At 44.0% G+C, this 14,136-nt stretch overlaps 1 protein-coding gene, 1 long non-coding RNA gene and 1 other non-coding gene across 4 annotated transcripts in view; all 3 read left to right on the top strand.

Annotated features, from left to right (window-relative positions):
• The window catches only part of arid4b (AT-rich interaction domain 4B), a 53,261-nt gene extending 46,556 nt beyond the window's left edge, over positions 1-6,705 (top strand). Inside the window, exons 17-24 of one of the 2 annotated variants that reach the window (XM_058058069.2) lie at positions 256-438; positions 1,334-1,418; positions 1,502-1,715; positions 1,831-3,045; positions 3,322-3,432; positions 3,557-3,781; positions 3,926-4,072; positions 4,522-6,705. In XM_058058069.2, coding sequence (XP_057914052.2) covers positions 256-438; positions 1,334-1,418; positions 1,502-1,715; positions 1,831-3,045; positions 3,322-3,432; positions 3,557-3,781; positions 3,926-4,072; positions 4,522-4,670 — 2,329 coding nt within the window. In that variant the 3' untranslated portion in view covers positions 4,671-6,705. The remainder of the gene's footprint in view (positions 1-255; positions 439-1,333; positions 1,419-1,501; positions 1,716-1,830; positions 3,046-3,321; positions 3,433-3,556; positions 3,782-3,925; positions 4,073-4,521) is intronic. The other variant, XM_058058070.2, reaches the window with a different exon arrangement.
• A 1,317-nt stretch (positions 6,706-8,022) lies between these two features.
• On the top strand, positions 8,023-8,357 carry LOC131108040 (uncharacterized). The gene is made up of 3 exons (XR_009120389.2): positions 8,023-8,069; positions 8,141-8,252; positions 8,333-8,357. It is a non-coding gene; the product is annotated as an uncharacterized LOC131108040 (long non-coding RNA).
• Positions 8,118-8,250, top strand: LOC131108322 (small nucleolar RNA SNORA14). The gene has a single exon (XR_009120446.2). It is a non-coding gene; the product is annotated as a small nucleolar RNA SNORA14 (small nucleolar RNA).
• Positions 8,358-14,136: the final 5,779 nt, after the last annotated feature.

The raw sequence follows: 14,136 nt of genomic DNA, 5'->3' as shown, positions 1-14,136 counted from the left end.
AGCTTTATGCATGTAGGGCTGGAGAGATAGTATAGTAATAAGTATTATATTTATGCAATACCTCAAGTGCTGTGGTTTGTAAGGCTTTCGCTGTATTATTCGAGTTGCTGTAGACGACAGTCAGGGATGGGAATGTTGCAGAGATCTTGAGAGGCTATGTATTAGAATGTAGTAAGGCAGGGTGGGTGTGTGGGGTTCTGTAGTGTTCTGTGGAGCAGACTAGGGACAGGAAGTGCTGAACTGTTTTTCTTGCAGGGATGACAACAGTCAGGAGGGGGAGGAAGGGGAGGAGTTTGAGTGTTACCCCCCGGGGATGAAGGTGCAGGTGAGGTATGGGCGAGGCCGCAGTCTGAAGACGTACGAGGCCACTGTGAAAGAGGCAGACGTGGAGGGGGGAGAGGTGCTCTACCTGGTGCACTACTGTGGCTGGAACGTCAGGTAAGACAGGACGTGGGGAGAATCACCTAACTTCTGTATTCACCCTAAAGACAAATCACATCTTAACCTTCAAATTGGCCAGTGGGATCACCATTTTCATGGATATCCCTGACTTCCTCACAATTCTGCTTAATCAATCTGATCCAGTGTCTCGTTTTGAGTTTACTGGGCCCTCTTGTGGCAGAATTGGGCATGGGGTTGGTGTGGATTGTTTCTCAGCTTCTCTCTTAGCCAGTTGTGATTGAATCCCCTGTCTGTCCACCCCCCTCAGCTGTCTGTCTCTCAGCCAAATTTAGAGACACGCTGAAACTGCTATCTGTTTTGCCTGGATTGGCCATGCAGTTGTTGCAGTTATAATTCTTTTTAGAGCCTGCCATTTTGAGATATACTAATATTTGAGAGGCCAAGCAAACTTCTGCTACACTCACCTCTACCTCTCCTCCCCGCCAGTGGGCTAGGCTTAATGTAGTGCCAAGTAGAGCATTAGGGCAACTAGCAAAAATTGCATTTCATTGTCTCATTGTTGTCGTGTGATCCCGTAGTACTCTCTCAAAGACAATGGGATTTTCTCTGCATTGTGTCTTGTGTGTGTGTGTGCGTGCGTGCGTGTGTGTGATATTGTGCAACTTTTCATTCTCCTCATATGACCCGCATAGCACCCTCTGTTGTGTTGGTTGTGGTGGTTGGTGTAAATATGTTTCTCTAAGGCTTTATCTTTAACACCATGGGACTTATTCCTTTGCTATAGAGGCTTATTGTATCACAGCAATGTGTTGGGCCAGACAGCGGAGGTGGCCGTGTGGTGTGTGGCGGCGTGAGGAGAATTTATTGAGCTCCTCTCTTATTGCGCTGATTGATGAAAAACTGTCTTTTGTCTTTGCATTTGCTTTTTTAGATATGATGAATGGATCAAAGCAGACAAGATTGTTCGCCCTGCCAATAAGAATGTACCAAAAATAAAGCACCGCAAAAAAATAAAGGTACAACTCTTGACAGGTTTTTGGCTTTTTGCCCTCATGGTTCATGATGAGGAAGATCACTGACTTGTCTTTAATTCTCTTAGAACAAAGCTGAGAGGGAGCGAGACAGGCTGGAGAGTCTCGATGACAAAGATGTCCTTGATCCTTCACCCAACAGTAACCGCGCTCCTCGATCCAAGTGTGACTTGAGTCAGGATGTATTTTCCAAGTTGGACCAGGGTGCGGAGGACCAAGGGACTCCGCAGCAGTCTCCTGTCAAGTCTATTGAAATCACTTCTATACTCAATGGCCTGCAAGGTAGCAACAGTCTCAAACGTCTCAAACGTCTCAAATGTCTCAAACATCTAGTTCTGCTGCACACTTGATGAGGTTGTCACTTTATGATGAAACTAACTTTTCATCTTTGCTTCAGCCTCTGAGCTGTCCACAGATGAAAGTGAGCATGAGGATGAGGAGGAGCATAACCGAGAGGACCACCCCACTTGCGGAGACAAAAAGGGCACGTCAGAGCTTCAAAAACCCTCAGAACGGAAAGAGGGTGACACATCACCTGATGGATCCAAACCTGCAGTTTCAGAGAAGAACCAGGAGATAATGAGTGCAGAAGTGGTGAAGCGCAAAAGCCCGCCTGATTTGATGGTGGAGGCAAACACCAGGAAGAGGAAATCCGAAGGTGCAGCAGAGAGGCCCCCCAAAAACCAGTCCAAAGCTAAGAGGACCACAAGAAGTGCAGACTGGCTGCCTGGAGGCTCTTCCAGGAAGCTGGAGGAAAGGAACAGTGGTGCCATGGAGGAGAGAACCGGTGCCTCGTCTAGCACCAGTTCAGATGAGGAGGGTGCAGCACATTCTGGGCCCCAGGCTGAGGAGAGTGAGCGAAGTCGCCCTAAAACCAAAGGTTCCCCTTCCAAAAAGTACAACGGGACTAAGGAGAAGAGCAAATCCAGTAGACAAGCTGGGTTCTGGGACATTCCTGAAAAGAAGTCCAAGGTGTCCGGAAATGGAGAGGAGAAGCCGGCTGTGCGCTCCAAAGGCCAAAAGGACGTGTGGTCCAGCATTCAAGCGCAATGGCCTAAAAAGACTCTAAAGGAGTTATTCTCCGATTCAGACACAGAAGCTGCTAACTCTCCTCCTCCACCCGTACCTTCATGCCTGGATGACACAAGTGTTGAACAGGATGCAGGACCTGACGACGACATCTCGGAGGAGCAGATGGATAATGACAAACTACAAGAGTTCCCCAGTAGTGGTAGCAATTCTGTACTCAACACACCACCCACCACACCAGAGTCCCCCTCAGGAGGAGGCAGTACGGTGGAAGACTCTGGTCAAGCACAGCCTCCCTCCCCACAGGCGCCTCCCACGCCTCCTGGCCTGCCTCCAGAGTCGGGTTCTGGCCGTCTCTTGCCAGGATTGGTGCAGGAGGAAGTGGCGGGCGGGCGCAGCGAGACCGACAGTAGCACAGTGGAAGTGGAGAGTCTTGGTGGGGAGCTGCCGGACCTTCCCCAGGATGAAGGGGCGGGCTCCCCACCAAAGGTGTTTGAGGCCACGCTGTCCTCTAACAGCAGCAGCAACTGCAGCCTGGAGTTGAGCAGCGGCAGCCAGCAGGAGAGCGAGCAGAAGTCCAAAGGTACAAGCTGCAAATGTACTTATTTTTCTTTAAATCTAACTTTTTATACCTGACTGCTGTGCCCCGCCCTACTTTTACTCATGTTTTAACTGTGTATAAACGAATGAATGTTGTATTTTAACGTATCTTTTACTCTGTTTACTTGGTTTTATTCAACTGAGTATTTTGAAAAGCGCATGCAAATAAAATGTATTATTTTTCATCGATCATCAAGCTCAAGCTTCAATACAAAATAGTCTGAAGATGTCCTCCATATTTAATTTCATCCACTTGTAGGGTCTGTGAGTCAGAAACGGCAGAAAGAATCACAGACTGGCGGTGTCTCAAAGAAACACAAGCCAAACCGTAAGAGCCTTGGTGTGCCTCCCAAAAAGAATAGGAAAACAGGTAAACACAACTTTAGCATGGGCTAGCTCACATGAAGTCCTTTTTTTAATTTCTTTATTCATTAGTCTCCACACATCCTGCCTCATGGCGCCAAAATCAGACTTTTGTTCTTTGTGTCCTTCAGCCAACAGCAGTGACAGCGAGGACCAGTCTGTGGTTGAAGGCTCCGTCAAACCAGCCGCCCCGAAGAATGACGCAGCTGATGTCAAGGTTGCCATTTCGCACAAGTGTCACGGCCGTTCTCCCCCATCAAGCCATAAGTACCACAAGCAGGGTGATGCTGACCACTCGCAGCACCGGGAAAGCCACGGAAGATCGTCACGGGTCTACAAGTGGAGCTTCCAGATGTGTAAGTGTGGAATGGAAAAAACTATATACTCCTTTGACATTGGAAAGATCAGGGCAAACCTTGTTTAGCACAATTTCATCTGCCCGTCTTATCTTCATGAGTTCTTTTGATGGTGCACTAATGAACTTATTCAATCCCCACTAGCTGACCTGGAGAAGATGAACAGTCTAGAAAGGATCTCGTTCCTTCAGGAGAAGCTTCAGGACATCAGGAACCACTACCTCTCCCTCAAGTCTGAGGTGGCCTCCATCGACAGACGACGAAAGCGCATGAAGAAGAAGGAAAGGGAAAGTGAGTTCTTTCATTTTCATTCATTCAATCGTTTTCCTCACGAGGGTCGCCGGGGGTGCTGGAGCCTATCCCAGCTGCCTGGACTGGTGGCCAGCCAATCACAGGGCACATATAGACAAACAACCATTCACACTCACATTCATACCTATGGACAATTTGGAGTCACCAATTAACCTAGCATGTTTTTGGAATGTGGGAGGAAACCGGAGTACCCGGAGAAAACCCACGCATGCACGGGGAGAACATGCAGACTCCACACAGAGATGGCCGAGGGTGGAATTGAACCCTGGTCTCCTAGCTGTGAGGTCTGCGCGCTAACCACACGACCGCCGTGCAGCCCATTTTCATTCATTTATTTGGAATTCTTTCATTCACATTGACCCTTCTGGGAAATTCCGTTTTGCTTTTTGAGGACACCAATTTCTCAACCAATCCTCTCTGTTCCGCAGGCACCGTGGCTGCATCCTCTTCATCGTCATCCTCATCACCGTCCTCGAGCTCACTGACAGCAGCAGTCATGCTGACACTGGCCGACCCGCCGGTGTCTTCATCCTCCTCCTCTTCACAGAACTCTGGGGTATCAGTGGAGTGCAGGTGACAGGACGTAGTAGCAAAGAGCCGCCGCACTAAGCACTTAACCAGCACCCTGGGGCCATCATCCCCATTCCCTTCCTGCAGGATGGACAAGTCAACCTACTACATACTGTAACGACTGGGGCACAACACCAGACGACGACAAAAAAAAAAAAAACAAGCACTATTTTTTATTGACAACTGTTTTCTCGGCAAGCTAATGGCACTTAAGTGCACTTTTATGACGATTGCGTAGGGGGATGAAATTTGTCTAAAAGATACACGATTGTCTTTTGTGCTCTACTTAATTCTAATTGAACATTTATAAGAATTGTTTTTGCAAGCAATAACTGTTTCAATTTGATATGAAATGCATCGGTTAGGGGTGTTTTCCTTTCCATTGACTCCCTCCTGTCCTCTGTCCTCATAGCTCTACATGGCACTGCCTGAGCTTGCTGTCTTAATTATGAGGAATTAAGAGGAACACTGCCACATTGGCATCAAGGGCATATTAAATGTTTTAACTTAACCATGTTCCCTCTCCACCGTCATCATACATGTTTAAAAAAAACAACAACAAAAACTAAATTGGTTGACAATGCTCATTTTCCACAGCCATGCACAGGTTTGCATTGAGTCTTAGCGGTGGACATGTAGATAGCTTTTTAGCCATCTACGGTCCACATGTAGCCACAGTGGTTGGATCATGGAATGATACTGTAGTGCCTTTTTGTTCTCTTCCCTGTGGCACTTGGAGAAAGGACAGCACTTTTTTCCTGCTCCTCTTCTCAAATCAGAGGGTTGCCTGGAATTATATCCCTTATAAAAGACTTAAGAATGCTGTGTGTGTGTGTGCGCGCGCGCGTGTGTGTGTGAAGAGCTGTGAATAATGAATACTGGTGGAATTTAACAACATATGGTTATATTAAATGAAATGTAAACGGTAACACAGAATTATACTGGATCACCTGTTATCTACTACTGAATACTCATCCAGCTTGGGTATAAAGCCGTGCAATGATGGTGAATGCAATGGTCGCATTACTTCACTTCACCTGCCTTTTTTTTAAAAAACTATCTGTGTATGTCCACATTTGTTCACTAGTCAGTCTCGACTCATCTCCAACTGAATAATGAACTTGAAAATAGCCATAAGAGTTATTTACGGGCTCGATGAAGCTGAATTCTGCGTGTACAGTGTTGCAAACATGAAGTTACTGTACTTTGTTTTCATTGGAAAGAGGATCAATTATTCATATACTGCATCATGCCAACTGCCACACTAGGCTTCTTCTATTCACCCTTACCAAAAATCTTCTTTCTTTTCACGTACTATGACCAGAATAAAGGTAAAGCTATTGTAAATGTGCTTTTATATTATACAGTAATGTATATGGATGCATTTCGGATTACATCTCCAGTGTTTCCTTTGTGTAGAGCCCTATTCAATGATAACCCGAAGTTACATTTTGTTTAGCACTTGTATGTAAGTGTATGCTTTTGTTAGATTTGTATATTGAGAAGTGTTTTGAGTCGAGCTATTTAATATCTTGCACTGTTAATATTGTACTTTTCTGTACAGACAGTTTTATGCGTTTAACTGTAGTTTGGGTGTAAATATTGAGAGTTACAGCATGTTTGTTCTCCCTCTTGTCCCCATATATTTTTTTCTCAAAAGAAAAACGCTTATTTTGTGACTCTTATCCATTTAAATAGTTTTTTTTCCTTTTGTTTTTTTTCTTTAAAATGTCTTATTTTGCTTCAGTTTGTACTCAGTTCTGTTCTTCATTTGCTTGTTCTTGTAAGAGAATGGTGGTTTTGAATGAAGCATACCTAATTTCCAAACTGCATGGAAATTGGTCAGGGTCAGAGATTATGACAAAGGAGCTTGTTGAAATAGTATTTATTAGGCTCATCCAATGATGGTCATTGTGTAATTTATTGTAAAAATGCAAAGCAGAAGCGTCTGTTTGAAATAAATGCCATAGTTTGTGAAGTATCCAGATTGTCTGTTATTATCAAATCAATATAAACAAAAGTTAAACATTTTTTAGTTTCTTTTATTTGGTCCATATTTTCCCCGCCCACCATACGAACACGTAACCTTTTAATATCGTGTTATTTGGTTGGTCAGTGAATAAGTCCTATTTTTAACAGCCAACCAATCAGGTTTTACTTTCTTCCGGGCACGCAAACGTCACTAGCCAATTAAAAAGCTTGGGATGGAACGTCGACGCTCCTGTTAACACTTTAGCTAGCTGTGCTGCTACCCGGTAAGATGCTAGCATTGGTCCTCCTCTTGCTTTGTTGAGAACGGTAAGTTGACGCTCTTTCATTGCATATTTTGTCATTTTATACGAATCCTCACTTTACACCCAACTAAGATACGTTATTTGTTAGCTAGTTTGGCCTGTCTTGGTGAGCGGAACCACTGGGAGCGTGTTAGCTACCACACGGTAGACTGACCACGTGTTCAACTCAATTCATTAGACCTCTTTTTTCGTTACGTCGTTTATATATGTTCCTTTTCATACACTCGAGCTAGTTTGGCGTGTGTTGAAGAACCACGTGTTAGCCACCACACGGTAGACTGACCACATGTTCAACCAATTCATTAGTCATACAAAGGTATAAACGTTTGTTTATATTTATATATATATATCGTTTATATTTGTTCCTTTTCATACACGCGAGCTAGTTTGGCCTATGTTGAACAACCACGTGCTGGCCACACGGTAGACTGACCACATGTTCAACCAATTCATAAGTCATACACAGGTATAAATGTTTGCATATATACGTTTATATTTGTTCCATTTCAGACAAAGGTTGTGCAGGTTGAGTAATAGAATTTCACTTTGAAGGGACGTGGCGACTTTGCTGGTTTGTGTAGATAGTAACAATCGTATAAAAATGCACCAGTGCTATTTTTTGGCTATATCATAAATGTAGCGACATTAAGTGATCGATATGGGTAAACACTCAATTATACAGTAGTGATTGAAAAGCACACAAAACACCATAAAATAAATGCAAGCGAGAGTACTACACATGCTAAAAAAAACCACAAATCCATCAAACTGGACCTGTTCTATAAGGTGACATTAGCTACATACATACATTGGTTGCTCTTATGTCAAACGTTACGGCAAAGTGATTGTGCTTTTTCATACCGTATCTTTTAAAAGTAAGATGGATGTCCCTCAGGTCTGGCTTGTCTGTGAACTTTCATTATTTCTTTTTAAAAAATAGTTTTTGGCAGTTTGTTGAGTTGTGTAGGACTCTCTGAACAGGAAAAACTTTAGCACTTTATACCAAATGTCATGTGATTGTCTGTGTGAAGTGTTTTTACATACCAATTTATTTCTGTCCTCACAGGTTTGGTGCGCCCTACGTACTTGACTGCACGCCGACATGGCTGACTGTAAGCATCCCTCATGCTTAGCAATGTTCCGTCGTTTTTTATTGCTCATTGCATCTTTAAAAACCCCCCAGTTGCCATATGTGGCCTCTGGCACAAGAAAAGGTGCAAGATCAATCTTAGAACATCCAAAACTGAGAGCCACTTGTCAGACGCTCCAGGTTATTTCACCTCTAAGACACAAGTGTGAGTGACTTATCTTTATTGATGCCTTGATAAATGCTGTATATGCTATGAATGACATGTAAATGTTGTTTGTATTTCAGCGAGGCATCTCAAGGGGAGGATGACTGGTAAGTTGTACTGTGATTGGTAGGTAGGTAGAATATTGGTAGGGCAGTTCCCATTCTTTTCTATTCCAGTTCCTAATGATTCTTGATTCTGAATCTTTTCAGAGTAAGGGTCATAAAAGTTTGCATGGTTTAAATGAGGGCTCTAACCTGAATTCTTTTTGAATGAGATGTCTGAACTTCTCTGGGAATTTAACGTGACTCCATGCCCAACCTCTAAACCTTGGTAATAAAGGCTGAAGAATATTTGTTTGTAAATTATATGATTTATCAGAGTACAGTCTTGGGATCAGTAAGTTGATATTAAATTCTGAGTGGATGTGGAAAATGTCTATTCATCAAAATTGGGTGCAGTACTTCAATGCAGCCAGTAGAGGTGCTGTGTATTTGCAGTCCAAATTTTAGCTACATGCTGGCAGACTTGGAAAAAAATGCATGCTTCTATGGTTTATAAAACTGTATTTAAAATGTTATAGTAATCAAAACATATTGCCACCCCTGAAAATTGTCTTCAAGCATGTCTGTTTTTTTTTACCCCAAAATTTTAAAGATATATTTAAGGGGAAAAATCACATTAACACTGCCAACATTTATTTATTGTGCAGTTCCAAAAATAAAAGAATGTCCACATACAAGTGTCTCCTTGTGTCTTTCCGCCTATAGATGGCAGTAGCAACGCACACTAGAGCTGCTCTCTTTCTGGTGATGAAATATTCCTGGGGATTTCTTCCTAAAACTGCTGGAACAAGGAGGTCGATGTTACTCATCTAATTATACTCACTTGTCTCTACAGTGCGTTTTAAGCCAGTGGGGTAAAAATATGTATATGAATGGGGTCATTGTGTTTTCAGTGGAAGAGAGCGAGTCCACAGAGTGTCTTTTGGAAGCCAAATAGAGTGGTAATTATTTTCCTGTCCGTCTGCAGCTGTTTTTCTCTCCGCTCTCAGGCTTGACGTTGCCAGGAAACGAGAGAAGGCTACATTCTCTAGAATGAAAAATACACAACACAGCCCACAAAGTAGAGAGTGGATACTGTGTGCAAGATGTCCCACTTTCCATGAAGTCATGCATACAGTCTTGCAGAGTCATTGACTTGTGTGCATGTGCACAGGAGGGATTTGTTATTTGTGTCCTTGGGGCAGGGAAAATATGGTCTAGAAGAGTTGGAAATTACAACAGGAACCCCTTTTCTCTCTACTTGACACTTTGTAAACATTTACCACTTATCCTGTTGGCTTGAGAGAGCTGAAGGATACCCAGCTGGCACCGGCAGTGTCACAGAAATACACCACTCACATTTAAGCAACCATTTCTATTGCTTTCTTAAAGGACAGTACTGCCAATGTGGAAGTCTGATATAGTCTGTGAACTATTTGGATTTACTGTCATTCAATATGAGACCAATTGCTATTTTCTTGAATCTTCTTACACTCTGCCATTATGAACTCACTAGTGGAATTTTGGAAATTGTGTAAAAGTGAGTAAACCTGACTGGAACCGACTAAAGTAATCGAACACGTACCTATCGCTTGCAGTTCAAGCAAGACACTGTTTTATTGACAGCTCCTCCACAAAATAGGCAGCCCTTTTCTGCTCTCCCACGGAAAGTTGTGTGCTGCAGTGAAATGTGTCCAAGTGGAAACGGTGGTTAGAATGAAGTAACGTTCTGCACCACAGAGCCGCATTTGTCAATATTGCCTGCCACTGACTTGCTCTTCTCCTGCTTAAGGATTCCACACAGGTGCTCAATTGGGTTGAGGTCGAGAGGAGACGTACTTAGCAGGTCCCATCACTTTCAGCTTCCTGAACAAGGCACTTGTCATCTTGGAGGCGCTTTTAGCGTGTTTTGAAAAAGGAAATGGATGATGATCTCCAAGATGTAGCTAATGGCGCAGCACTCATGCAGCCCCTACCCATGACTCAACCACCACGTTTGACTGTAGGCAAGACACAGTTAACTTTCATGTACTTGGTACACTTTCACATGTACTAAGTACTCAACAGCGCACCACTTTTGTTTTTGCTCCCGTCTTTAATGAGCTGAACTCCCAAGATCTAAAACCTATTCTATCTCCACAAAGGGCTTGTTTATCTTTAATGTTTTTATGGCTTACTAACAACATGGTAGCTACAACCAGAAGACAGCCCATTTATGATGTCATCAGTAGTTGACTCAAAGATTAAAACAAAACCTTTTTTTATAGTTTTCCAATAATGATGTTGCATGCCTAAATAATTCTAAATGCATGTAAATGACTGAAAGGAGATTATGTATGCAGGATGTTAATCTGTACTTTCTTTTGCATATTTTATCATATAGAAATGTGCTTTCCATTATAGGCCATATAAGGTACACCCATATTTGCTAGTATGAGAAAGTTACTAAGGCCCCTTTTAAAATGTGAAGTATTTATATTAGCAGTACTCATTCGTCACTGTTTTTACTGCGCATGTAACAATGATGCCTTCACTTTGGCATCTTCGAAGGTGTGTTTCTGTGCCAGTTAAATAACAGCAGATGCTGCCTGTAATTATTAGCTGTGTTCATTCTGTAGCCGTGAGTGCATGAGTGCTGAATGAGTCAGCTCTTCGTGTTGACATGAGGGGAAAAAGGGTGAACGTGCAAGTCCCCTTTTGTGCACTAGGGGGCACTGTTGCTCTGAGCACGACCTCCCAGCACAAGTCTGCCCCACTTTGCTGGATAAGTGAATGAGAGATGTGATCACGACAGCTCTAAAAGAAAACATCCTGTGCCTGACTTATAGCTATAATGTGCTCCGAATGCGTACGCATAATCTAGAATTTATAATGTGAATGTGCTGTTTTTATACACATACCAGGAAGTAAACTGTCTCCGAAGGTTATGTTAAAATCCCTATATTGGGTATGTGTGGCTTTCTCTAAAACTACCACTTCCACACATTTTTAAACACTAGTGTCCACTATTAGTATTTGAGCCCTGCAAGCCTTGACTGGAAAATCCCGTCAACACACGTCGGCAGTAATTACTGTTGCTCTTGCTATTTGTCTGTGTGAATGTCAGGTCGTGATCCTTTGTGCCAAATGCCACGCATAGCTCAGATTGGGTATCTTGACAGGTGGGGATGACTGCTGGTGCGGGAGCAGCTGTGTTTGGGAGTCGAGCGGCCAGAAATAGCTAGGCTTGTATGCGGTTGCCATGGCAGCTTCGGGTCCGGTCTGAGGGGCTTTCAAGGAGGCTATGTGTTGATCACGGAGCGGCCTTTAACACCTGATGCCCAGAGTCACTCTGTCTGCGCCTCGTGGCTGATGTCATGCATGTGGAAGCCTCTGTGCGGCTTGTCAAATATACACAGTCATGGAGGGGAACGTTAGACGTGTGCGTGCGGTGCCAGCAGCTATAATAATAAACACGAGTAGAGCCCATTACCCAACACCTCTGTGTCATTCACCATGTGAGGAGGGGGGAAGAAGAAGGCATGTCCTAAAAATAAAAGCGCCACTGTACGTGCTGAGAGTATTAACTTGCACACAGATGACCCATTTTCCGTCTCAAAGGGTCCACGGATGGGTGGAAAAAGAGAGGGAGGGAAGGCCGCCGAGCCTATCACGTGAATCCAAAGCGGGCTACAAATCCTGGCGGATTTCTCTTCCCGCTAAAGCCTTGCTGTCGTGTTGTTTTTCCATCTCTCTGCGCTCTCATCAAAGCTATTCTGCAAGCCTTCCATTGCAGCTTTGTGGTTGCGGCCCAGCTTCTATTCAAACCCTCTTGTTTACGTTCCCCGTGGAGCTGCAGGGCGGGGACCGCGTGCACCCGACCCGCCTCTTCTTAAGCTCCATCCTGTCCCAACCTCCACCTTTTCTCCTCATCAACAGATCCCTGATAAGATTGAAATTCAATAGGCCGCTGTGCCTGACAGGAGTGAATGCATCACATGACGTGTGAATTCCTGTTGACGCCAGGCGAGTCGCTCTGTCAGGCTGCCAAATGTGTGAGGAATGGAGGCAAAGAGGATAATGGAGGAGAAAAAAAAAACATGTAACATTTCCCGTCCTGTCAGAGCCGTCATCAACACTATGTATGAGCGAGCCAGACCATATGAAAGTATGCCGAGCAGCGGGGTGAAGCAAGGGTTAACTGAGCAGACTTGGATTTTTTTTTTTTTTTTTGCCTGTGTTCTGCCCTCCTGTCTTACTCTGGCACAGCAGAGCCGCTTTGAAAAGCATGAGAGAGTCAGACAGGCTTGTTTTGCATACTGTCGCTCTCCTGCATTGACTTGTAGCAAATCCCTGCCCTGGGGAGGCATGTCAGAGGGGATTAATGGGAGGGCCCGGGCCTCACAGAGTTCCCCATTGTGGCTACCCATCCCTGCACTCTATTTTCAACCTGCTGCAGAGTGAGAAAAGAGCAAGTAGGTGGGGTGATGCTGCTGCTGGTGGTGGGGGAGGAGGAGGAGGAGGAGGGGTCGATCATGTGTGTGTAGAATTGTGTATGTGGAAGGGGGGGGGTGTTATAGTGTGGTGTTATTTCTCACTGTCCTGATTCCTTTGAGCAAAAGGGAGGGACGGAGAGAGTAAATAATGTATTTGGAGCGGCAGGGTGCTGGAGGAGGTGGGGTGGCGGGGCGGCGGGGCGGCGGGGGGGGGGTGAGTTGACCCTGCTCAGGGCATGCAAGGGAAGGCAAGCCATACACAGGAAGCAGGCGAGCTGGGGGGCCGTGGGAGGGAGGGGCTTTGAATGGGGGGGGGGGGTGGAACTCTGGGGAATGTGGGGCCTCAGCAAGAATGCAGCAATCCTCCACTTCCGCTCTGCTCTGTGTTTCACCAAAACAAACACTAGAGTGCTGCTGCGGCTATTTTAGAGTACAAAGGTACACTTACATGTCAGGGAGTATTCACACTTGTAGTCCAGTACCAAACATTTAAAAACAATACCTGCTTGCCACTTAAGTTCAGTTTAATCCAGTTTAATGTGTTCCAGATGCCCCAAAAATATTAACACAATTCACTTTAGTGAAGAACTGTTCTGGTTGTTGATGCAGAAAATAACGCAAAAGGAAGCATGAGGAACATTTAATGTCCTAATTACGTGGAGGACACTAATTGGCAAGGACCAGAGACTGGTTATCATGTGCAGCTGTAGTCCACAACTCATAACAAATCACCGAAAATGAAACAAAAGCAAAGACTTGTGATGTAACAGTTAGGAAATCTATCATGCTAACATGTTTGTAATAATGACACGTTACCAACCCAGCTGGAGTCATGAAGTGCGTTAATAACACGACTGGACTTAGTCACCAATGCATGGGATTATTTCTTTGTGCATCTAAGACTGCAGAATCATATGCAGGCAAGCGAACGTCTCATTTCTTATGTTAATAAAGCAGCCTGACAAGTACTTGCTGTTGGGTGTATGATCCAAGATGGCTGAATAAAGTAGTACATCCATATTTGTATAAGCAACACAAGATATTGTTCAAAAACCGAGGTTCTACAGTAACGGGAAATCAAACTACCGTATTTTTTTTGGACTATAAGTCGCTCCGGAGTGTAAGTCACACAAGGCCAAAAATGCATAATTAAGTAGAAAAAAAACATACATAAGTCGCATTTTTTGCGGGTAATTTATTTTACAAACGACTTGACCAAAACCTTGGAAGGCAAGTTCTAACATTAATAAAAGAATAGAGAACAGGTTAAATAGATGTAAGATATGCTAACACAATGGTTAATCAGCTACACAAAAAATATAAACATAAACAGAAAAGGTGTCCAGTGTTTATGTAACATAAACAGTT

The sequence above is a fragment of the Doryrhamphus excisus genome, linkage group LG20 (genome assembly GCF_037039965.1).
Source record: "Doryrhamphus excisus strain RoL-2023G ecotype Guam linkage group LG20, RoL_Dexc_Guam_v1.1, whole genome shotgun sequence".
NCBI lineage: Eukaryota > Metazoa > Chordata > Actinopteri > Syngnathiformes > Syngnathidae > Doryrhamphus > Doryrhamphus excisus.
The sequence above is the reverse complement of the archived record's forward strand: the minus strand, read 5'-3'. Positions and strand labels throughout refer to the sequence as shown.